General features: G+C 52.1%; 1 protein-coding gene across 7 annotated transcripts in view; it reads left to right on the top strand.

The window, feature by feature from the left end:
* The window catches only part of LOC135995092 (coronin-1C), a 45,683-nt gene extending 24,163 nt beyond the window's left edge, over window positions 1-21,520 (top strand). For 3 of the 7 annotated variants that reach the window (XM_065646115.1, XM_065646120.1, XM_065646116.1), the window contains 10 exons: window positions 2,801-2,923; window positions 9,165-9,294; window positions 10,779-10,960; window positions 11,549-11,668; window positions 12,250-12,354; window positions 13,497-13,642; window positions 14,012-14,069; window positions 14,161-14,406; window positions 17,684-17,882; window positions 20,010-21,520. In XM_065646115.1, the coding sequence (XP_065502187.1) occupies window positions 2,801-2,923; window positions 9,165-9,294; window positions 10,779-10,960; window positions 11,549-11,668; window positions 12,250-12,354; window positions 13,497-13,642; window positions 14,012-14,069; window positions 14,161-14,406; window positions 17,684-17,882; window positions 20,010-21,388 (2,688 nt within the window). In that variant the 3' untranslated portion in view covers window positions 21,389-21,520. Of the gene's footprint in view, window positions 1-811; window positions 1,291-2,137; window positions 2,342-2,800; window positions 2,924-9,164; window positions 9,295-10,778; window positions 10,961-11,548; window positions 11,669-12,249; window positions 12,355-13,496; window positions 13,643-14,011; window positions 14,070-14,160; window positions 14,407-14,928; window positions 17,425-17,683; window positions 17,883-20,009 lie in introns of those variants that run through there. The other 4 variants (XM_065646118.1, XM_065646119.1, XM_065646117.1 and 1 more) reach the window with 3 other exon arrangements.
* The last annotated feature ends 2,432 nt before the right edge of the window (window positions 21,521-23,952 follow it).

The following is a 23,952-nucleotide window of genomic DNA, read 5'->3' as shown; positions in this document are numbered from 1 at the left end:
TGTTTACAAATCGGTGGTAAAGTAACACATTTGAGTTAAAAACCGCTCATTTCTCACCCCGCTGGGTGCTGGATGGGAAGGTGTGCTGGGCCAGGCCCTGGACTGGTGACCTGAGTTATTGTCCTTTGACACCCCACCCTGCCCAGATCCCCTTTGAAGGGTCAGAGTTGCTAATAAAAGTGTTGGGTTTTTTTTAAATGGAGCAGATGAAGCACGTGTTGGAGCGTTGCTGAGCAGAGCTCTCGCTCTTCGCTGTGTGCTCAGGAAAGCACTGTGGTTTCCTCCACCCTGCGAAGACGGTTTTGTGTCTCTGACCACACGTCAGTGGCTTCTCTGAAAGTGCTTGAACTTCTTGCAGCTTTGAGCAGTGCTGCAGCCTTTTACACTCACCTGTTCTGTCCCTCTGCATCCTTATTTATTCTCATTTTGCTGTTTTGACACTATTTGTGGACCCTGGTGAGCAGAGGAGTCTGTTCTCGTGCAGCAGTGCCATGCCCGGGGTAGGAGTTGATCTCGGCATCTCCCCCAGCCGAGTCTTCCTCTGCCAGCCCCCGGGAGCTGCTGTCTTTGCAACAGCGTGAGATCTCCTCCTCTTTTTTTATACCCTGCTTGCCTGGTTTTGCACATTTTTGTGAATAAATACAATTGAGGTTGCTTGGAGTTATCGCATCCCCCACACTCCTTCTAAATAACATCTCATTTTCCCCATCCTTGCTCTGTTCCCTTGTTAGAACTAGTTTTTGTGTGTCACTGGCCACATCCAGGCAGGAAAAGGCTGAGCTTTGCAGATGATGCAGATCAGCATCTCTTCACCTGGAACATGGTGCAAAGGTATTTCTGCGCAGTTTGGTTTAACTTCTCCTTTGTGCATCTGCTGTTTCTTCTTGATCCAGATGGCTCTGGCCTGAGAGATGTATCATGTCCTTGTCCAAAACAGCCATGCCTGTGTGTCCATCTCAAGTTCCTCAGCTTAATGACAAGACTGAGTTTTATTCTAGCTTGGTGACAACACTGAGCTTCACCTGCTGAGGAACCATGCTGAGCCCATGGCTGGACTGGTCCCTTTTGCTTTTGAGAACTCACATGGAGCCTCTGTCATCTCATTTTCCTTGCTGCCCTCGGAGCGCTGCTGTTTAGTGAGCTAATGGATGTACAAGATAGCTGGTTTAAAAAATGAGCTGGGTTTTAGGTGATCAAAAGCAGGCGGTGGGGCTGCCTGGTCCCCGCTGTCACAGGCACTTGGCTGCTGCGGCTCCTGGTGTTCAGGTTCATCGTGATCAAAACTGAAAGGTGAAGTTTGTGGTTTAATTTGTTCAAATTGAATTTTTTTTCCTTCCTCCCTGTAGTAATAAATTACTGTAAAAACTCTAAACTAAACTGACAAGCACTTGTGCAGCCTGCAAATAATTACCGTAGGCTCCTCTTAGAGGATTACTCTGAGCCTTGCCTGGGAGTGAGATCAGGTAGTCACTCAGTCTCACAGAATTAGTCATATTTTTTCTTTTGGTTTAAGTCTATGTTTGTATCTGGCTTGTAATGTGACTTCTGAAATATGTTCATCTGCATATGCTCTGCATGGTTCTTTTTTAATTAGATAAATTAAAGTGGATTGACTATACATGTCAGTTGGGTGTATTAATTTTTTAGATCCTATTTCACATTATGGCATCCAAGAGGGATTACACAGACTTTAATTTTTGAATGTCTGGTTTATGGCTTTTCATCTACAACACTTTCACTTCTAAAAATTTTAAAAGCATTTGAATCACTGAGACAGACTTCTTTTTGAAACCTAAATTTTCTGCTTTGGAAATAGCAGTGGTTTTGTTTCTGTAACTTTGTTTGGATCTATATCTTGTTGTGTTGCTAGTAGAGGTCTTCAGGTCAGTGGTTTTCCAAAGCCAGTATCCAGCATTATTCCAATCCTTTGTATGTACGACAGCGTTGAATAGGAACAGCCTTGCGTGTGGAGATGGGTGGGAGGCACAGATTACGAGATGCAGCTTCCAGGGTTGGGGAATGTCACCGCAGAGTGGCAGCAGTGACATACCAGCCATTTCTTCTGCATGTTTAAACACGAAAGACGACGACCTGGTCCCAGACCTCTCCCTCCTGTCTCTCTTCTCCCATCGCTCAGGAAAAGGCCATCGCAGCATTCCCTGGAAACAAAACCCCTCGGAGCAGGACTTGACCAAGAGAGATAACGAAGATTAGCCAGAGTGATTTTTATTTCCTTTCGCACGGTGCAGCTGGGGTATTAGGTCCATCAGCGGTTTGGAGGGGTCAAGTGCTTTGGGGTATTAAGGAGCTCCATCAGCAAAATGCAGACCCAGTTGGCAAGGTTGGTGGCTTTGCAACAACTGCATTGGCATCACTAGATTTGTCTCATTTTGAATTAAATCAATTAAAATTCTAGCTTGGTTGTCTTTAGCTGTCACTGGCGATTGTTGTGAAGTGCAGATAAAACCAGAGCTTCACTGGGCAGAGTCCTTTTCCCAAAACATAGGGGACGGGCGGAGGGACAGCATCACAGCAAGCACTGAGATATGGGTAGCAAAGCATCCCTGCATCCGAGAGGAGTTCAGCCTCTGAACCTTGTCTCTCACCATCAGGAGTTTCCGGCTGGTTGGTGCTGGAGAAGAGAGTTGCCGATTTGTTTCCTCTACCAATACACGAGATGATTCAAATTTCATGGAACCATGAATACTGAGAGAGCTAATGGGGAGTTTGGAAGCATCTTCCTCTACTCCGAGCTGTGCTGGCTGTGTATTACAGCTCTGTTTCTTGTTTCCCCCCTCAGACAGGCAGGATTGACAAGTCCTACCCCACAGTGTGTGGCCACACAGGACCGGTGCTGGACATCGACTGGTGTCCCCATAATGACCAGGTCATCGCCAGTGGCTCCGAGGACTGCACTGTCATGGTGAGTGTATTTAATTTATCTTGCAGGGTGGGGTTTGCTTCGCGCTAAAAACGCGGCTGCAAATGACACTTGTATTTCTGAAGACATCTCTTGTCCTGATGCCGAGGGCAGAGTCCTTGCTGGTACCATGGTACCATGATACCATGCATGTTTTGTCTTGCTTTAAGAAATGATGCTGTCCGGGCTGCAGGACCTAGCTAAAAATTGGAGCAAAAATAGCAGAATGAACTTTATTACCTGCGGAACAGCAGAATTTTGACTTTCACAATCGGTACTTTCTTCTCGTGTTACTGTTTGAGAAGATGCAGCCTCAGACTTCCGAGAAGAATCTCTTCAGCACTGAGACGGACTTGGCCCGTGTCTTCCTGGCTTTGTCTTCAATTGCTTTTCTGTTTTTCCTTCCCCTGGGGATTTGTCTCATGTTTGGGAAGAGGAAAGAGAAGCGTGCCAGTCAGTGCTGGGAGGTGTCTTGATTTTGCAGAAGACGGAGGTGGTTCCTTACCTCAAATATCCTGATGGATGCAGTGGGAAGAGGTGGGGATTGGAGGGGAGCAAGCCCATCAGGTTTCAGAACTGCTTCACCCTTCGATTTAAGGGTGAGACTTAAATTTTTTCATATACTTGGAGGTTGTGAGTAGAGGTCAAAAGGGCTTTTAAAATAAATAAATAAAAAATAATCCAAATTCTGCACCTGCCCAGCCTTGGTCCTGAGACCTATTTTACCTCAGTCAAGGCCCAGTGAACAATAGACGACCTTGCTCTGGGATGGATGTGGAATCCCACGTATGCAAACACAGCAGAATAAGTGAAAGAAAATCCTTGTAAGATGAAATAATGCCAAATAACTTCAGTGATCTTTGGCCATATTTAGAAATGCTGTAGGCTGAATGTTATATTGAAATCTTATTATAGATCATGTCAGATAAATTCCTTTGCTTCTGTTCATCGTTAAAATGTTTGGGAGGGGATTCATCCCAAGAGAATTATCCTGGGACAGCTCTTGCCTGTGATCTCTCAGACTTGGAAGCTGAAGCATGTTAACGAAATGTGCTATATTTAATATAAAACAAAACAACAAGCTTCTGTGTTTGTAACGTTCACTACTGGGTTAGAACTAAGCTTTGGAGGATGCAGAAATGTTCCTCCAGAAACCAGGATCCAGAAGGGCTGCGAGTCGGTGTCTGAAACATGAGCATCAACAGAAGGTCCATAGCTGCCGCCTTGGAGGCAAAACAAGTCGCTAATCCATGTGCAATGAGAAGTATGTTGTGAGGCTCCAGAGGGATTGAATTATGCAGAAAAACCAACAGTGTTCAATTACAAGTTGTCCAAATGCTCCTAACGTAGACGCAAACTCGTCTGCGAGAATCTGAGCCTGCGAGTGCCCAGACGAGCTCTGTGGGTCACGCTGGGTTTGCCGCGGCTGCTGCTTTGTCTGCACACACCGACGGGAGGGATGAGCTTCTCCTGTGGCCTCGGGGGCAACACGCATGCGGACAGACATGCAGTGCAGCTGCCTGTGAGTCTGCACCCTCGTGTTCCTGCGTGGGACCTGTTAGCGTGACCACGTCTTGATGGAAGCAAGCAGCGGGGAAGGGGAAATAAAAATGAGTCCTTGCTGCGCTAGAAGGAACAAGCAATATGCAGCTCATGGTGTTAGGTGCATGTTAGCTGGAGGTTTAAAATGCGGTGGAGCTGAGTGCCAGCAGTAGCGATGGAGAAAGCAGAGAGGACTAGCTGAAGAATCATCAAATCATAGAATACGAGGTGGGAAGGGACCTCAAGGATCATCTGGTCCAGCTTTGAAGTCAAAGACTGAAGTTGAATTTCTTGTGGGACTTCTGGTGGGAAATGATGTGTCCCAAATCATTTGGGATAGTTGTTGGCTGGACAGAGATCGAGTATGTAAAGAACAACCTGGCCTGGGCTATTTGGAAAAAAAACTGGATGAGCTTATGGGTCTCCCCATTTTTAATTGCTTTTCTGTCCTGGCACAGGTAATTTAGCATCCTGGTTTCTTTGCTTTTCTTCAGTAAAGGTTTTGGAGTCCTGTTTCCTGAACAGCCTGGCACTGAACACACTCACCTCACTTGAAAGGACCTGTGGTTGTTCAGCAGCTCCAAACTCTTCATCAGCCAACGTGAAATGACAAAAGGGATGTGGTGGAGGAGATCGCATGGCTTTCTGCACAAGTGCCAGCTGCTTTTTGAAAAATATCTGATTCCCTGCAGCCACCACTTGGAACTGTCTGCAGCCTTTGTGCTGTGCAGGGAAGGTGAACTTGGCCCTTTCAACAGCTGGAAGCATTTTCATATATATAAAAGCTCAGATTTGCAGAAGGTGGAAATACCCTGTGAGCTGCATATAAACCTTGAGCAGGTTCTGGTGTTTGAGATCCTGAGACTAGGGGTTGAAATAGGGGGCTGGGAAAGAAAGATCTTTTTCTGGTACCGCTGGGCTTTGTGGCTTGGACAGCTTTAGAGATTTAACTGTTAGCAGCTGCATCAAGATTCGTGTGATGGGAGGTAACTGACAGGTGTGATCTGACAGTTTCAGACGATACACTCATTTATTTTGCTGTCACGTCTGGTGAATTCAGAAATGATTTGGAGGTAGAGAGGTGGTAGATGGTGGGGGGGTGATGCTCAGGGCAGCTCAGCCTCGCAGGGCCACCTTTGTGCGGGTCACGGGGCTGGTGGGTATGAGCACATCACTGATCCCAGCAGAGGAAAAAGCAGAACGGACCCCATCTCCTCCACTCTGAATTGCTCTCAGGAAAACATCCTTTAAACCCCTGTGGTGTGCAGATACCTTCTGTGGCCTCTGCTGGTGATCTCTTTGGAGAGTGGGTTTTCTTGTGCCAACAAATAAGGAATTTCTGAAATATTAATGGTTGATATTCTCCTGAATGACTGTAATTAACTGCAGGTTTTTAAATTTGGCTAGAAAACGTTTGATTATATCAAGGCTTGTAGACGGTATCAGGTGTCTTTTCTCAGATATGGAAAATTTGCTCCATCAGAAGGTGAATACTAATGAGATCACATTTAATGGCCAGAGTACAGTCTGTTTGATTGAGCGGGTTGTTTTAAAAATTAATCCATATTCCTTGCAATGACCGGCGACACCAGACTGGTGCAGACAGTTAAGATGTGGTACCAGGACAGGATGAATTGGGACCGGCTGGTGGAGGAGGTGGTCTTGTAGCCATGAAAAACGGATGCACAAAGTGCCTTTTCCTGCAGTGATACAGGAGCAGGGACACAGGTAAAACCCAGGGCTCAAACTAATTTCTTTCCTCATGTAATGTGGATTTAGGAATTAATGTCATTTCTAGAAATTGATTTAAATGTCTCTGCAGGTCAGTGCAGAGCCAGAAGAGATGGGGTTTGATTCTTTTTAAAGAGTATAAAAAGGGTGCTGGAAAAGTTGGCTTTATTTTCTTTCTCACATGCTGTTTGTGCAAAACCTTTTCCCTTCCTGCTCTTCCTCTGAGACTCAAACCTCTCCACACCACTGTGCCGTGACTTCACTTCCTCCATCACAAACAAACCAGCCATTTTAACTTAACCCCACAAAAACAAACCAAACAACCCCCAAGCCCCTACAAGTGGGAGAGTTGACAAACTTACTGATGTCCAGTTAAATCTTGCAATGTTTTCAGGTTTCCTTTCTGTGCTCATCCCGAGTCCTCACCTTCTGCAGGATGGGTCCTGCTTCAAAAGCGAAAGTGCCTGAATTTGCCCCTTGAATCTGATTTCATCCCCCGCTGCCGATGGGCTCCCCGCCCTGCGCTGGAATGAGTGGGCCGGGGCTCTCGGGAACACACTCCGACCTTGCACACTCCTTGGTTTTGGGGTTTTTTTTGCAATACCAAGCAGGATTATTAGGTCAATCGTTTCTGTAATCTGCAGAGGATTACGCTGCTCTGCAGCTGCTGTAAGCTATAGGGGCTTTCCCTTAAAGAAAAAAAGAAAACGTGTCCTCCAGAGGCTTTAAAAAAATCCTTTTCATTTGTATTTTTCCTCAAATACCTCCCTTTCCTTTCCCACCCCCTGCCCTCGCTGACTTGCCTTTAAACTTGGTCCTGGAGTTTTCTGGCTCATAAGTTACTTTGCTATGAAGCTGCGCTTGCACAGAAGGATCCCCACACCATTCCTGCTGGGACAGCGCGAATCAGAAATGGGGACCTTGGGGACACGGTCCCTCGGCTGGGAGGACGGTTGGCTGCAGGTGTTGGAGCTGCTCTGGCCCTGCTGCTGTCCCCACATCCCCAGGTCACGCTTGGCTGAGCAGCTCATGCTGCCTCTGGGTCTTTTTTTGAATAAATTCTATTTTTTGCCTGCCAGGCAGAGCTGTTGGACCCGAGCTGCTTGTCTCGAGCATCCCCCGGTCCCTGCACTGGTGTCACCTCCCGTCCCTCTGCTCCAGAGCCCCTGGCTCCCCTGCCTTGTCTCTGCTGGCATCTCCCAGCTCTCATCCTTTCTTTCCGACCATTTTACTGGTTTAGGTAATAATCTGTTTTCTGCAGCATTGCGTTCTGCCTACAGCTGTGAATGGAGGTGGCTCATCTGAGAGATCTGCAGCCAGTGGTGACGTTAAGTGCAGGTAGTAGTTTTAGCAGATGGGTGTTGAAGTTCTCCCATCAGCAGGTGTGTTTTCAACTGTTGCTGCTGTCAGGTAGTTATTCTCTGACTGGCAAGGAGAAAGCTGCTTCTATACAGCTTCTAACTGGGTTTTATCTGGGCAGGTGAGACGATTTGTTGCTGTTCGCAAGACCCGTTGTGTTTCAGCATGATGCTCTCGTGCTGTGGCTGTGGTTGCTCGCAAAGCTGGTATGGAGCTGGCAGGACAACATTCTGCTTTCCCAGGCTGAACAGCTCTTGTTGGCAACCCAGTTTTAAAACATCATTGCTGGTAAAAGCCCTAGTTTCTGTTATCTCGATGCTAGCACTGTTCTGTCAGGCAGGAGGAAAAAAGAGGGATTTTCAGCCCTTGCAGAAGAGTTCTCTGCTGAGGCGGTGTGTCCGTCGCGGGTCCTTCTGCCGGGATGCTGAGGCCACTGAGAGCTGCATCAGTGAAAAGTGAAAATAATTTTAGGGTTGTGTAGAGGTGAGCTGGTACATGCTGAGAATTTTTACATCTCGGAGGTTTTGATTTGAGCAGCAGCCATCCCTGCGAGAAGGGAGAAACTGGGATTAGCGCAGAAACCTGTGTCGCCCTCCCTCATATCAGTCTGCATTGGTTCAGAAACGCGCTGTGCGCACGTCTGCCGGCTCCGACAGCTCCTTGGGCGCCCTGGGCAGCTCTGCCCAGCCTTGTTCTCCAACTCCAGAAAAACCAAACAAAAGAAGGCCAAGCAAATGCGCTCTAATGCTGCCACCTAGCTATAGGCAGCTAGAGTTGCTCACTGACGGGCTTTCCATTCCATTTGTTAATTCACTACACGTGGGTCAAATTCAGTTCAAAGGCGCTTGTCCAGTGCTGAATCGCAGGAATAGTTTTGGCAGGGCTGGTCCTACCTTTGGGGCACGGGTGATGGGTTTTATCTCTCCCATCCCCGGTCCCTGCCGGTTGCACAAGCCGTGTCCTTCGGTGCATAAACCTGCTCTGACCCCGCCACTGGAATCCCAGCGCTCTGCCAGCCTTGGGGTCTGTTCCCCTCCTCATGGCACTTTCCTGGAGATGTTTGCAACAGAAGTGTTGTGCAACCACACGGGCAAAAACCAAACAGGCAGTTAGCTGTATTCCTGCAACGCTAACTTGGGCTGCTTTAAACTTTGCCAGGGCCAAACTGCTTTTCCCCAGTTAAATGGCATCTGAAAAGAGGCTCTAAACATAATGGGAAAACCAACTGTCAATATTTCTAAAGAAATTAAAAGCAGTCACCACTGTAGCTGCATAATTTGAAAAGACAGCAGCTTGTTCAGATGGAATTGGAGCTGCAAGGTGAATTTTTTTGTGAATCCTTCTCAGGCAGCACCTGACACGAATGGATCTCTGGACACAGTGATAATGGGCTGTTTGCAGCATAAGTAGCTGGTGGTTATTTGCTGGAAGATGTTACGTGCAGATGACCCAAAGGTTTATTGGTGGCCGGAAACGATTCTCTCCCCATTTCTCTCTTCCTGTTTATATCGAGAGGTGACAACTCAGCCTTGTGCCTTGGCGAAGCAAACGGGTCACGTGCTTTTCCACGGGGACGGCCCTTGGCTGATCCTCTTTCCTTTCCCCTTCCCAGGTGTGGCAGATTCCCGAGAACGGGCTCACGCTGTCCCTGACGGAGCCGGTGGTGGTGTTGGAAGGACATTCCAAGCGAGTCGGCATCGTGGCTTGGCACCCGACGGCGCGCAACGTGCTGCTCAGCGCAGGTACGGGGGCCACCAGCATCTCTCCCACGCGTTTCGTTTGCACACCGGGTGTTACGGAGGAGAGCTCGTTGACTCCTTTTCCTACTTCCCCAGCTGCTTTAGGGCTGGTGAATCACAAGACTAATGGCGATGGGAACAGCGGAACACGTGGCTCACAGCCCCCGCCTTGGCTTGGCCTTTTCTTATCTTCAGTTTACAGGGACAAGGACCAGGAAGTTGTCTGGAGGCATGAGTTAGAGTATTAAAATTGTTCCAGACTTTATTTGATCTGCAAGCTTCATCCGCTGATAACTGTTTACATCTGCACTCTCGTCATCCCTGTTTTCATATACTTTTTAAAAAAGGCTCAACTGTTTCTCCTTTCCACTGATCCCTGCAAGGCATCCCAGAGTCTGGCTGTTCTTTCCACATGTTTCCATTTCCAGCATTTTCAAAACTGTCTCCTTGACGTCTATGCAATGAGATTCTTTAGACCTCTGAAAAACAGTCACATCATTATGGAAATAAAATGGATAAGTCATTATCCATTAGCACGGTCTGAGGCTTTTACAGCATGACCTTAAGGCTGGAGCCCAATAAAAGCAGCAAATCTGATTTGGTTTTGATCTGGTTTCTCCAAAAATGCTTGGACTTCCTGACCTTGTGGCAGTTAATGTAATGAAAGTCAGTGTGAGAATGTAGCAAAGAGAAGGTGATTTTTCATAGGTAGTTTCCTCAGGCTCCTGTGCTCGCAGGCAGCACGATGTGTGCGTCCAGGCAGTCCGGCCAGGATTACTCCTGAGAAACACAGAGGAGAAGCGGTGCTGTCAAGTCATTCCAGGGTTCCTCCCGGTGACGACAAACAGATTTGGGGTGTCTTTCATGCCCTTTGGGAGTTTAGAGTGATTCTCTTTTGCCTTGTTACATATTTTCACACCTGATCCTTAGGAGAAGTTGCTCAGTCACACATTGTGCTTTCCTTCCCTTACCTGGTCCCCCAGTCCTGTTCTTTATGTTGCTGTTGTCTTATCTTGGGCTTTATTCTTTGTCTTCTTGCTGCCTGGTCCTTGAACAAAACCACCCAGCCGATGGCTGTATTAATAGTCCCTGTGAAAGTGCTGACCTCAGCTTTCACTGCCTGCCATTCTTTTTTCCCTTTGTTCTGCCATTTCTCCTGCTGCCACTTTGCCTGTTTTCCATCCGTGCCGCTTTGACTCGTTCTGCCACAAATCCCCCTGACCTGAGAAGGCGATGACTTGCTGCCAGCCAGCGTTCTCACAAACCAAGATGCAAGAACATCGCCTCTTTGCTCTTAGCATCTCTTGCTCTGTATCCTGCAGTCGAACCAAGAGCTCAGGCACAAAGCTCCTGCCGTAGCAGTGGCCAGGGGACACTTCCACAGAAACTTCATCTCCACCAGTACCTCCTGCTTTTTCCTTCCTTTTTTCTTCTGTATACACCAGTGTAGTGACTTTAGCGTGGTTTTTTTTTTTTTCTATTTTTAGGTTGTGACAATGCAATCATCATCTGGAACGTGGGGACAGGTGAAGCCCTCATAAACTTGGATGACATGCACGTGGATATGATTTACAACGTGAGCTGGAATCGCAATGGCAGCCTAATCTGTACAGCTTCCAAAGACAAAAAAGTTCGAATTATTGACCCCAGGAAACAAGAAATTGTTGCTGTAAGTTTGCATGATAATGAAGGAAGAAACGGGGTTTCACTCCAGCAGAGAGTTAGCGAGAGGCTTATAGAGAAAGAACCTTTTTGCTTTGTTTATACCATGTTTAGTCGTGTTTTTCAAAGTGAGGACAAAATTACAGGAGGGATAGCAGCGCTTGAAGGATTTGTCTGGGTTTACTGGGATTAGTGTTTGAACTAGGATTTTAGGGCTTGGTTTTAAAACCTGCAGGAGTGTAATTCCACATCTAATCCTTTTGTATAATTACAGTTCCAAAGTTGTGTACGCAAAGTGGAGATTTAGCAGCCTGCATATGTGTCTTAGCTTGCAAAGAAGCCTTCCTCCAGCCTTGCGAGAGGTTGACAGGCAAAGCTGAAATGCGCCAGGAATGACCACTTTTGTGGTTTAGTGATGGGTTTCTTCCCTCAAACATCGGGCAAAGATAGTTAGCTGGGTGTTGCTCCATGTAGTTGGCATCCTGCGTGGAGGAGCAGCATGTCCTGCCAGGGATTCTGTGCCACCAGAAGAGAAGCCACCACCTTGTTGGGCTTCGTGTTCCTTCCTCCCGGCTGACCTGTACATCTCTTTCAGGAGAAAGAGAAAACCCACGAGGGAGCCCGGCCCATGCGAGCCATTTTCCTCGCCGATGGAAACATCTTCACAACCGGCTTCAGCCGCATGAGTGAACGGCAACTCGCCCTTTGGAATCCTGTAGGTTCCTGACCCGTCACTACTTTATTGTTGTAACTAATGTCCGTGGAGTTACCACCCCAGACCTGCAGTCACCTGCTAAATTAATAATTCATATACTTGAGCATATTCCAGCTCCTGCCTGCTCCTCCTGTGCCAGGAGGTATTGCTGTTGTTTGGGCTGGATGTTGGCTCGGTAAATGAAATGACTTCTTTTGTACCAATCCCACTTCACCAGGACCAGCTTCCTGGCTGGGGGAAGGTCCCTTCATTCTATACGTTATACATACAGAGCAAGAGAGCAGCAATCCCATCACACTGGCACAAGATACTCACTAATGTGACTGTGTCATGCCTGTCCCTCGACTTTGTGAATTTTCTTGGGTCATGCTTTTATTGCATTTTGTGATTAAAATGTCCTTGGGGAATGAATAAGCTTGTGAACATTTACAGCATTTGTTATTGTGACACACAGGTTCCTCAGGGTGGTGAAGACACTGCTGCATGTTCACTAGCTACAAAGAACTGTTAATAATTTAGAACCTGAGTTAACATGAACTTTCCTGTTTTCACTAACGTCCCTGGCACTTTTTTATTTCCAGAAAAACATGGAGGAGCCAATAGCCCTTCATGAGATGGACACCAGCAATGGGGTCCTGCTGCCGTTCTACGATCCGGATACCAACATTATTTACTTGTGTGGCAAGGTAAAGAGAAGCTTTTGGAGTGACTGTTGAATAAATGGTGCCTGTGAAATGTTCCCCAGTGTCCCCATGGAGAAAGGGAGAACCAGAAGTCAGCGCTGCAGCGATGGTCAGAGCTGCAGACAGATCAGGCTGCTCTGAAATGAGTTTGATCCTCGCTCAGCCTGTGGACTCTGCCCTAGGAAGGTCTGGTGTGTAACTGGGTGTGCGTTTGAGGTGGATTTACTCAGGTAAAGCTGCTCTTAATGCAACAAGTCCGATACCATCATCAAAACATCTCTTGTTGGTGTTGACCTGAGTGATTGTCTGTTCGTGTGGGAGGAAGGTACATTTTAGATGTTATCTATCTTGTGCTTGAAAATGGTGGAGCATGTAGCAACACTTGCTGTAATTTTGCAGGGTTAAATAATAGAAAACTGGAATCACGTGCTCCTTTCCAAAAGCAATTTGTAGGCACTAAGTGCTCTGAAGTGCCCACTTCTGGTGCCGCAGCTTTGGAATTAGTACAAATAGGAGCCAAAGATAAGATGAACAAGTAATTACAAAGGAGGATCCATGCAAGTACGTTCAAGAATCCCATCTTTGTAAACAGCTAATGGGAAATACTTGGTTTATAGCTGTTCCTTCTCCTGCTGTGACAGAGATCCTAGTGTAGTAGCATTGCCGGGAGCCAAAGAGAAATTGGTTTCTAGCCATTCTGCCTGCCAGGGGCAGAAACTTTAACTTTTTCACAAGGGGAGATGTGCAAGTTGACACCCCCAGTCTTGAAGCATGAGTTCAGGTCGCTGTACCGCGGTATTTTAGAGAAGAGCGCTTACCCCTGAGCAACTGTTCAGAGAATGTAGGTGGGTCACAGGAGGGATCTGCTTTGTGGTGGTTCTGCTGCCGTAGGGACAGTGAATGCTGCAGTGCGCTGTCTGATAGTGCCAGTGGGCAGCAGCCTGAGCTGAGACACATTTGAAGGGTAAACAATGGGTTTTAGCCTGAAAAAAAAATATCTGTAACATGTGCATTGCTCTGTGAGGGGGTTCTGGAAGGAAAGGCCATGGGGTGAGAGCAAGGGCTGCCTGGCCTGGCGGGGAGCAGGTGTGTGGGCATGGGTAGCGCTGGCCCCTCCAGAGTGGTTCTCCTGTTGATTCTTGCAGGGTGACAGCAGCATCCGCTACTTTGAGATCACAGATGAATCCCCCTACGTTCACTACCTCAACACCTTCAGCAGCAAAGAGCCGCAGAGGGGCATGGGGTTCATGCCAAAGAGGGGCCTCGATGTCAACAAGTGTGAGATTGCCAGGTAGGGCTGCCGGCAGGGAGTCGCGTTGGCTTCGCAAACTGTCCCGTACAAGTTCAGCCATTTGGAAATGAAAAGTCCTGCTGTTGGAAGGACCTCTCTGCTGTTGTTTCTGCAGTTGGGACCTGTGACGTGAAGCGATACTTGTGCTGGGCATAACGTGATATAAGCTCCAAATACACTGGGCCTTAGGCCGAGTCTGTTATAAATCAGTGAGATCTAGCAGAATACGTTGTCTGCAGAAAACTTAGCATCAGGTTGGTTACAGCCTGCGCCATCAACGTGTCGGTGATAAATTTTTGGTGCCAAAACTGAACACGGTATTCCAGGTGTCCTCACGTCTGAGTCTCACCTTTCCTTTTTCTTCTAAAGGTTCTTCAAGCTTCACGAGAGGAAGTGTGAGCCCATCATCATGACGGTTCCTCGAAAGGTGAGCGCTATGTGTTAGTTCTGTGGTTGGAAGCCAGCTCGTGTCTTCCAGCCCCAAAGCGTTTGACCAGTTCGTCTCTTCTGGCTTGCAGTCGGACCTCTTCCAGGATGACCTGTACCCCGACACCGCTGGCCCGGAGGCAGCTCTGGAAGCAGAGGAGTGGTTTGAGGGGAAGAACGCCGATCCCCTCCTCATCTCCTTGAAGCATGGGTACATCCCTGGCAAGAACAGGGATCTCAAGGTGGTCAAGAAGAACATACTGGACAACAAGCCTGCAGCGAACAAGAAAAGTGATCTCATAAACGCTCCAAAGAAAGCAGCTGATGCCTCAAACACTGTGAGTAAAATTCAGAAGGTTTTGGGGATGGTGGCCCAAGATGTGATTACCAGGGTGCTGCATCTTCAGCAGCAGCTGTAACAGAGCTTAAGCGTGGATGATTTGAGTACCCGGGACTGGGTGCCAGGGGAGGTTCAGATTGGATCTTGGGAACAATTTCTTCCCGGAAAGGGCTGTCGGGCATTGGAACAGGCTGCCCAGGGCGGTGGTGGAGTCACCATCCCTGAAGGGGTTGAACAGACGCGGAGATGAGGTTCTCAGGGACATGGGGTAGTGCCAGGGTTGGGTTAACGGTTGACTTGATGATCTCGAGGGTCTTTTCCAACCAAAACTATGGTTCTATGGTTCTATATTGGCCTAGTATGTCCTTGAAGCTGGCACTGCTGCCGCTGGGGACACTGGTCTGTGCCCTGAGCGTCACTGTTCCCGCGGTGCCTGTGCCAGGTGCGCGTCGGAGCAGCCCTGGGCTTTGCAAACTGTCTGCGGAGCTCGAGCAAACCCACCTCTTGTCTTGTCTTCCAGCAAAATGAAGCCAAATTGGATGAGATTTTGAAAGAGCTGAAATCTATAAAAGACACGATCACCAACCAGGACGAGCGCATTTCCAAGCTAGAGCAGCAGATGGCCAAGATCGGGGACTGAGCGGGCGCAGCGCTGGCCCAGGCACATTCCAGTTTCCCCAGTTCGGCAAGCAGCAGCGTGCAGCATTCCAGTACGAGCTTTCCTGTTCTCCTAAATTCACGTCAACGAGAGCTGATGATTAAAAGCCAAGCTTTTTAGTGATTTTTTTTTTTTTCCCCTGATGTTTTAATGAATTTATGTGACTGTGTCAAACAAGTCAAGAAGAAGAAGTGCTACTTTTACAGTATTTTTTCCAGATGTTATGAATTCTTGAAAACAAATCCATTCTGACTTCAATGTTGTGCCCAAATATCTTTTTCTAGATTTAGGGACCAATGCCACATTGTTCTTAACCATTTTTTAAAGTTGCCAAAAAAAACCAAAAAAAAAAAGTTGCTTTTTATTTTTCTTATTTGCCACTTTGCAGTATTTGTGTTTTAAATTGAAAGGGACAGCACTGCGTGTGTGTGCGTGTGTGCGTGGTGGGTGTTTATACTGTTCTCTGAACAAAACCGAAGCTATTTTGTACAAATCCTTGATTTCGAACAATCAGATCGGTTTGCTTTGCAGTGTGGCCACGGAGATTGTACGAGCTGCCTTTCCTGCCTCCCTAACGTGTCCTCATGTGACAGTTTAACAAAAAAACCCACAGTTCTGAGTAGGGTGATTCGTGCCACAAAATGCCTCTGCTTCTACACCCTGAAGAACTTTTAAACTCGCATCATGTTGCCGTTTTAAAATAGTCCCACGTTTTGGATTCCTCTCGCTGTGTCCAAACGGGCATGTTTTACTCGCCTTTTTTTTAATTTTATTTTGAGGCAGAAGTTGCTGTTGTGCAGGAAATGTTTGTGTATCTGTGGAGGACACCGGAGTCCCCGGTTCTTGGGGTGCCCGTTCCAGCTGCACGCATTGCTGCACATGCTCTTTCTGCACCACCGCGCTCTTCAGCTCATTGACTTTAAGAAAAGCTTTTAAAAATCCATGAGCTTGCAATTCTCTGGCCCCTCACAAGTCCTGAAGTTAGGAATTTAGACTCTCCTTCCAAAGCAACATCAGCAGTGGACGGGTGACTTTATCATGATGGGTCTCTGGAAATGAAATGCCTCTCTTTCTTTTTTTTTTTTTTTTTTTTCTCTCCTCTCTCTGCATCATTCCTGCCTCTTCACCCCACCCTGCTGGAAAACTTAGCAGGAAATTCCATGTTCCCGGATCAAACCAGTGACTTCCATCCCCAGACTCCCTGTCTTCGGAGCGGAAAGGACTGGGGAGGGTGGGTTTGAGGCCAGTTTGGGGAACTGGTTTCTCACCGGCTCCCTCAGGGAAGGGACCCTGTGAGCTCATGGAATTTCTTACTGGTGCCTCAGCTCAGCAAACTGCTGCTCAAGGGGGTCTCCCCTGCGAGGGGGGTCCCTGGGGCAGGGATGGGTTGGTACCACCATCCCAGTACAGCCAGTCTTTCCAGTGCCGGGGAAACCTCAGCAACTGGTGTCCAGTTCAAAGCGGGCAAAGACACTGGGGGTCTGACAGCTGCTGCACTGCCTGTTCCAGCTGGGATCAAAGGGAGAATGTCCCTGGCTGAAGTTTTTTGGGGGTTTTTTTGGGTTTTTTCCATTAGGTTAGCTAGAAATTCTCAAATTCACCATTTTTCCCAGTGTTTGCATGTTCAGAACCTGCAGGTTGAGGATTCTCTGTTCTGAAGGATTGTCTGGGTGTGAAGGTGAAACCATGATGGAGCTGGAGAGGCAGGAGGACTGGACAGAGGAGACAGCGGATGTGTTAGAGTTGTGTGACATGAAAGCTTCAGACAAGCGGGTTTTCTTTGTTCTAAGTGGTGAGCACAGCAGGAGGGACGAGTGTCCCCATCCTGTGCCTGTGGCCACTGATGCTGGATTCACGGTCCAGACGCTCTGCATTATTTGAATGTTCCGTGATGTTTTTGTATTGCAGTAAATGGCTGAGATGATGTGTATTTTTATTTTTTTTTAAAAAACACCAAACGCAATGCTCCCCCAAATGGTGATCTCTGTGCTGATTCGTATGTGTGACTTCAGAGTTGTGCGCTTGGGGACCTTTTGGGTTTTTTTTCTAATTGGAGGGAAATAAGTTTTCTGAGACGCTGGATTGCAATGCCCAGAGATCGGTGTGTGGTAGATGGTCCGAGGAGGGCGGAGGAAAAGCCGCCCTGGTTTTTCGTTTCTCGCCTGTATTTTATTTAAATGAACTGATGCCTAGCCAGGCTCAACCGGAGTCAGTGCCTGAAGTTTTTTGTAGCCGTGATATCCCAGAAGAGAACCAGCGAAGTCCTGAAAGATGCGCTCTTATAGAGCGGCCATAGTATCTGTCCAAAAAAATATTTGCTTCCATTTTCAAAAGATAAAAGTCATTGATTATAAACTTCCTCTGGTTTGCTTTTTCTTTGGCTCTCTGCGTCCTGAACCCACTGCTCCCTGTTAGCACCTGCATTGTGGTTTTAGCAATAACCAGGTTATTAGGTGATGGTGTTACCGTTACAGCCAGCAATGGAAATCCAAGTTAGTGGGTTGTGGCTGAGCGTGGTCTGGTTTGGGGGACCTTCCCACTTGTGTCTGCTCCGTCCCGGGGAAGCTGGGGTCCGTCCCCAGGGTCACACGTGGAATCACTGGTGATTTCCCTGCAGGTGAACCCAGGAGTTTGGCTGGAGGTGGGACGTGTCGGGGGGTCTCAGGGTGACGTGGTCTGCAGCGGGAACAGCACTGGCTGGAGCTGGGGGTGTCGTTCTGCTTCTCCCCAGCTGAAACCCACTTCAAAGGCACAGGAAACCCTGCAGCGCGAAAAAGAGCCTGGGCTGGAAACGGCGTCGCTGCGTCCCTGTCCAGGTTTGACATCCTCCCCCTGCTCTCCCCCTGTGTTTCCCAACCACCTCTAGCTGCTCCCAGCACTCAGCGGGACAGGGATGCTCCCTGCACACCTGGACCCCTCCCAGGGGATGCTCGTCCCTCCCCTGCAGCCCTGAACCCCATTTTCCATCCGTGTTTTTCCACGAGTGACCTGGGGCCGGCAGAAACCAAGACCTTCCTCCAGCCCCCAAGGCCGGGAGATTTTGGGAAGGGTTGGGGCGAGTCCAGGCTGCACACAGGGGTTTCACGGGGAGCTGGGGGGTTGTTTTCGCCTGGCAGCAGCTGCGCATGTGCTCTTGCAGCACCTTCCTGCGGCTGCATATTGCTGGTGCCCACGCTTGGGGTGGGGTGTTTGCAGCAGAGCCAACGCCCGAGGGCCCCCAGAGCTCCTGGGCTGCTGGCGGCCGTGCCAGGGCCGCGTGTGCCGGGAGAAGGGCTCTTGTGCAAGGGCTCTACAGATGCATTGAGCCAGGCCCTCAACCTGCTCCTCCCTCTGTGCGAAGGCCATTTCGCAGGGTTGGGGTTCATCTATGTCCCCTCTTGGTGCACCATAACCCCCTCAATCCCGTTCATCCCCACACCGTGCCCAGGGGGGGCTGGCAGTCCTGGCACCAGCTTTGCCATCACTTCTGCTTTTGGGGCAGTGTGAGCCCCAACACTTAGCTCGGCTGGGGGCTCCCCTGGCACACCGGGGAGGGACGAGAGGCCCGTTTTTGGGGTGCACTCCACATCCCAGCCCCCCTGGCTGGTGGGTGCACGCATCCCCTGGTCCCGGCGGCCCCGCGCCCGGTGTGACGTCCTTCCCCGAAACCACAGCCGCTCTTCCGCGCCCGCCTTTCCGTCCCCGCCCGGGCGCAGGCGGAGGGCGGCCCGCGACGCCCTGCAGCTTTCGGCAGTTCCCCGGCCCCGGGGCTGCCCTCGCGCTCCCGTCCCTCCCCACTGATCCCACTGGTACTGCAGCTCGGGGTACCGGGTGTCCCCCAGCACAGGTGAGTCCAGGGGCTCTGCCACAGGGATGCTGTGGGTGCAAAGGGGATGCTCAGGGTCCCTTCAGGGTGTGCATGGGTCCCCGGGGGGTCACCCTACGTGCAGCGCTGGTCCCTGGGGTTTTTTGGAGGCGGGTCGGTGCTTTGGGGATGTGGAGCCTCCCGGGGATGCTCGGTGCTGGGGGATTTGGCGTTGGGATGCTGTTGGATGCGGTGCGGCAGGGACCTCGCTGACCTCCACCCACCAAGGTGATTGAGGGGGGCGTTGTTGGTCAATAAATGGAATGGGGGGGATTTGGGGTGGGTTTCCTTCTCCTCCCACTCCGGCACAGACACACAGGCACATGGTGGCCTCGGCCCAGGAGCCCCACGCCAGCCTGGCCGGTGGAGGGGGAGGATGGGCAGCCGGGGAGGGGGTTAGTGGAAATTTGTGCGACATCCCTGCAGTTTCAATTCTGCACGGGAGTCATCCTGCAACTGCCTGTCCCGTACCAGCTGCCTCCATCACGGCTTGTTTCCCATTTCCAGATACTCCACTTCCTTTTCAAAACTTTCTCCTCGAGCAGAGCTGGTGGGTCGAGTCCCGCAGGTGGAGGCAGCTCGGAGCTGGGGGAGAAGGGTGATCGCATCCTCCAGCCCCCCCCAAACCCGGGGCCCCTCTCCGGGAGGGGAGGCAGATGATTCGCCCATGTGCGATCCCTCCTTGGGGCCATTTCCAGTCTCGGTGCTTAAACGGGGCTGATAAGAAAGATGGGGACAGACTTTTGAGCAGGGGCTGTTGTGATAGGACAAGGGATGATGGTTTTAAACTAAAGGAGGGGAGATTCAGGCTGGACATGAGGAAGAAATTGTTGGCCCTGAGGGTGGTGAGAGCCTGGCCCAGGTTGGCCAGAGAGGTGGTGGCTGAACCATCCCTGGAGACATCCCAGGCCAGGCTGGATGGGGCTCTGAGCAACCTGAGCTGGTGCAGATGTCCCTGCTCATGGCAGGGGGGGCACTGGGGGAGCTCTGAAGGTCCCTTCAGTCCAAACCATTCTGTGATTCTATGAACGATGGAGCTCAGCATCCTCCCGCAGGGAGCGGGACCCCCATTTCACCTCTCCCCTCTGTCCCCCGACAGGTGCCATGGTGCTGGGCTGGGCCGTGCTGGTGCTGCTGGTGCTGAGCAGCTTGCGGGTGTGCAGGGCTGAGCCCCCCCCGGGGCAGCCCCAGGGCCTGCAGTGGATCTGGGGGGTGGCCGGGCAGGCGCGGGCTGAGCTCCCCCCGCTCTCCCGCAGCAGGAGGGACGACGGGGGGCAGCAGCCCAGCACTGCCACACCGGGGCACGACCCACCTGCCACTGCCGTGCCCAAGAGTATCGAGACCGATTCCGCTGAGCCCGACCTGCTGCTGGGCTCTGTGCCACCCCCCGGCACCAACGCCAGCCTGCACCAGGCACCCGCAGTGATAACCACAGCCGATCCCCTGGATGAGACCGATTCTCCTGAGCCCGACCTAATGCTGAGCTCACCACCAGCACCCAGCACCAACGCCAGCCCGCACCAGGCTCTCATGATGCCAAGCACAGCCGATCCCCTGGATGAGACCGATTCTCCTGAGCCCGACTTAATGCTGAGCTCAGCACCAGCACCCAGCACCAACGCCAGCCCGCACCAGGCTCTCATGATGCCAAGCACAGCCGATCCCCTGGATGAGACCGATTCTCCTGAGCCCGACTTAATGCTGAGCTCAGCACCAGCACCCAGCACCAACGCCAGCCCGCACCAGGCTCTCATGGTGCCAAGCACAGCCGATCCCCTGGATGAGACCGATTCTCCTGAGCCCGACCTAATGCTGAGCTCAGCACCAGCACCCAGCACCAACGCCAGCCTGCGCCAGGCTCTCATGGTGCCAACCACAGCTGATCCACAGGATGACACCGATTCCCCTGATCCCGACCTGCTGCTGGGCAATGTGCCACCGGCAGAGCCCGCCACACAGGCAGCACCCCAAAAGAGCGTCACCACTGTCCCCATCTGGCTCACATCACCTGGCGAGGACGGGACCATGGCCGGCAGCACGGACAGCGGCTCCTCGGTGACTCCGCCAGCTCTTGTTCCCACCACGGGTTCCAAGAAAGCTGGGGCTCCCCCCGCTCCAACACGTTCAGCCCCTTGGGACGTGGAGCCCTGGGCGACGGCGGTGCCGGTGCCCTGGGAGCCCAGCCAGGTGGTGGGCAAGTGCCTGCTGGCCATCCTGCTGCTGGGGCTGGTGGCCGCCACCTTCCTGCTGAGCACGGGGGTGCTGGGGGCCCTGCTGTGGCGGCGGGCGCGGACGGCCCAGCGCCGGCTCAGCCACACCGAGATGGTTTGCATCTCCTCCCTGCTGCCCGATGGCGAGGTGGCTGCCAACGGGGCCCGGCCCGGCCCGCCCCGCCGGCAAAAGCTGCTGCTTGACGGCGGCTCCGAAGCTGATGGGGACAACCTGACACTCAGCAGCTTCTTGCCAGAGCACACCTGAGCCTGTGCTGCCGTGTGTAGAGCCACAGTCAGGGGACCCCCCTGTCCCCTTGGGTTTGTGATTTACCCTGGACTGGTGTGATGGGGAGCTGCTCCCCCAGTGAGCTCAGCCCCTGAGCCAACCCCATTAAAGCGTTATAGGACACAGTGGGTTACCTTGACATGATGGTCTGTGCCTGGTGGGGATGGTGCCCACCAGCCCCCTGGCCCCCTCCACTGCCTGCCCGCATCCCCTTGCCAAAATTTCACTTCTCCATCCTCCTCCCCAAGCCCCCGAGGGGAGGCAGAAACAAAACCCACAGCCACCCCTCCCCAGGAAGGGGATAAGACCAGACCCTGGAGTTGGGGACCACAGCCCCCGGGACCCCTCCCCGCGTGGGGCTGGCCTGGTGCCACGGCGTGGGAGCGGAAAGGGTGGTGGTGCCGGGGCGGAAATGCCGGTGGCGGGGACAGGGACGGGTGCGCTCGTGGCGTAACGTGTTCCTGCCCTGCGGTTGCAGCGAGGTGAGGGGACGGCTCCAGCACCGTCACTGCCCCTCGTGCGGTCCTGTGCGCTGCCGGGCTCGTTGCCGGTGAGCAAATGGTGGTCACAGGCTCTTGGCTTCATAGGGTGACGTTTTCCCAGGCTGTCCCTGCTGGGTTTTGGTGGGGACAGGGACAGCAAAGCCATGAGTGGCCACCCAGGGTCCCACCATCCTGCCTGTACCTGTGCAGGTATTGGTCACCCCTCGAGCCACCAGCCCAACCCCTTCCCTGTGCTTGGTCCTGGGGAAGCCACCCAAGGGAGCAGAAGTGGCCCAGGACTGCCCCTGCCCTGGCAGGCTCAGTGTCCCCGCGTTCCCATCCCTGCAACCTCATCCCTGCAGTGACCAGGCTCAGCGTCCCCATCCCTGTGTCCCTGTCCCTGCCTTCCCAGGTTCAGCATCCCGGTCCCCACATCTCCATCTCTGTCCCACTGAGCAGCTCGTGCCGCCCTCGATGTTCACAGTGCACGCTTGGGCAGTGAAGCGTTTCAGCAAGCGCTCGAGGCACCGCTGTGCCACCCCGTCCCTGGGCGCGCAGCCACCTCGAAAGCCACTTTTGGGGACAACTGTCCCACAGGGGGGTGGCAGCATCACAGCTCACCTGCACCCCGGCCGCCGGGCCCGCCGCATGTTTACATTCGTGCTAGCTTCAGATATTTTCCATCTGGGGCCGCACAGCCTCACTCCCTCCTGCAAATGTAAATGTTTATGGTGAGTCAGCGTGGGCGAGGGGATCTGCAGCTGGTGGTGGTGGCCAGTCCCTGGATGGGACACCCTGGCCACAGGCTCCTGGGTGATGCCACCCTGCTCTGTCCCCACGCAGCTGCAGAGCAGATGTCGGCACCCGGCTGTGCCAAAAAAGCAGCCGTGGGAGCTCATGGCTCCACCATAATGGGCACAGAGGCTGATGTGCCCCCGGGCTGTTGGGGCCAGGTTGGGGACTGGGAGCCCACAGGGGCCACTGTCACCCCCAGCCCTTTCTCTCGGAGACTCATCCAGCCTCCACCCCCAGTCCAGGCAAGGGTGAAGCTGGTGGGTCCCGAGGAGGTGGATGGTGCCGGTCAGAGCGGTTGCTCCTACTCTCAACCAGCCCCGTCCTCACATCCATCGCTCTGGGGGTGCAGCGAGCAGCAGGATAAACTTTCCTCCACCGCCGCAGCCCGAGCCGGCTGCCAAGAGCCGGGAATCACCCTATTTGGCATCGTCAGCAGGTCCTGTCGAGCTGCCATCGTCGAGCTCACAGCCCAGGAATCTGCAGGAAGCCAGGACGGTGTCACAGCAGGATCCGCGGGGCTTGTCACCTCGGCAAACCTCTGCTGTGCCACGCACGGGGCTGTGTGTGACACGGTGCTGTGCATGATGCTGTGTGTGACACGATGCTGTGCACGCCGTGGGGCAGCTCCGCAGGATCAGTCCCTCCCTGGGTATTTCGCTGGCACAGCAAAGTGCAGCCCAGTGAAGCAAATTACAAGCAGAGCGGAGCTGAAATGTCTCAAATTGCAGGTTACCGCCGGCTGGTTGTGCCGCGGAGCCCAGCCCAGCGGGTCCCCACGTTCCAGCCGCCCCAAATTACAAAGCGGGGTGCAGGCGATGCTGCCCTGCCCAGTGCCGAGGGGCCGAGCCCTCCCCGGCCGCAGGCAAAAACGGCATCGTAATGGCCGGGGTGTGCTGGCACCGGGGCTGTCTGTTCCCCCGCCGCCTCCACACCGGGGAGAGCCCAGGGCAGGGACGGGGACCATGGATGGGGTGGGGGGGACCCTGGACAAAAAGAGATGAGGATCCTGACAAGGAAGAATGGGGACCCTGGACAAGGAGGCTCAGCCCAGCACCACCATTGCTGGATGCATGATGGGGAATTGCAGCCCCATCCTGGTCCGGGCTGTGGGAGGGAGCCCAAATGTCACTGTCACCCCTCCGGGCTGGCCTGGCTCGGCAGCACAGCCACCCCCACACCCCCCAGTCTCCCCTCACCTTTCCCCCTTCCCCTCTAAGGTTTCAGCGCTGATCACTTAAGGCCAGGAAAAGCCGCCCCAGCAGCTGC

Source organism: Caloenas nicobarica, chromosome 16 (assembly GCF_036013445.1).
Source record: "Caloenas nicobarica isolate bCalNic1 chromosome 16, bCalNic1.hap1, whole genome shotgun sequence".
Lineage (NCBI taxonomy): Eukaryota > Metazoa > Chordata > Aves > Columbiformes > Columbidae > Caloenas > Caloenas nicobarica.
The sequence above is the reverse complement of the archived record's forward strand: the minus strand, read 5'-3'. Positions and strand labels throughout refer to the sequence as shown.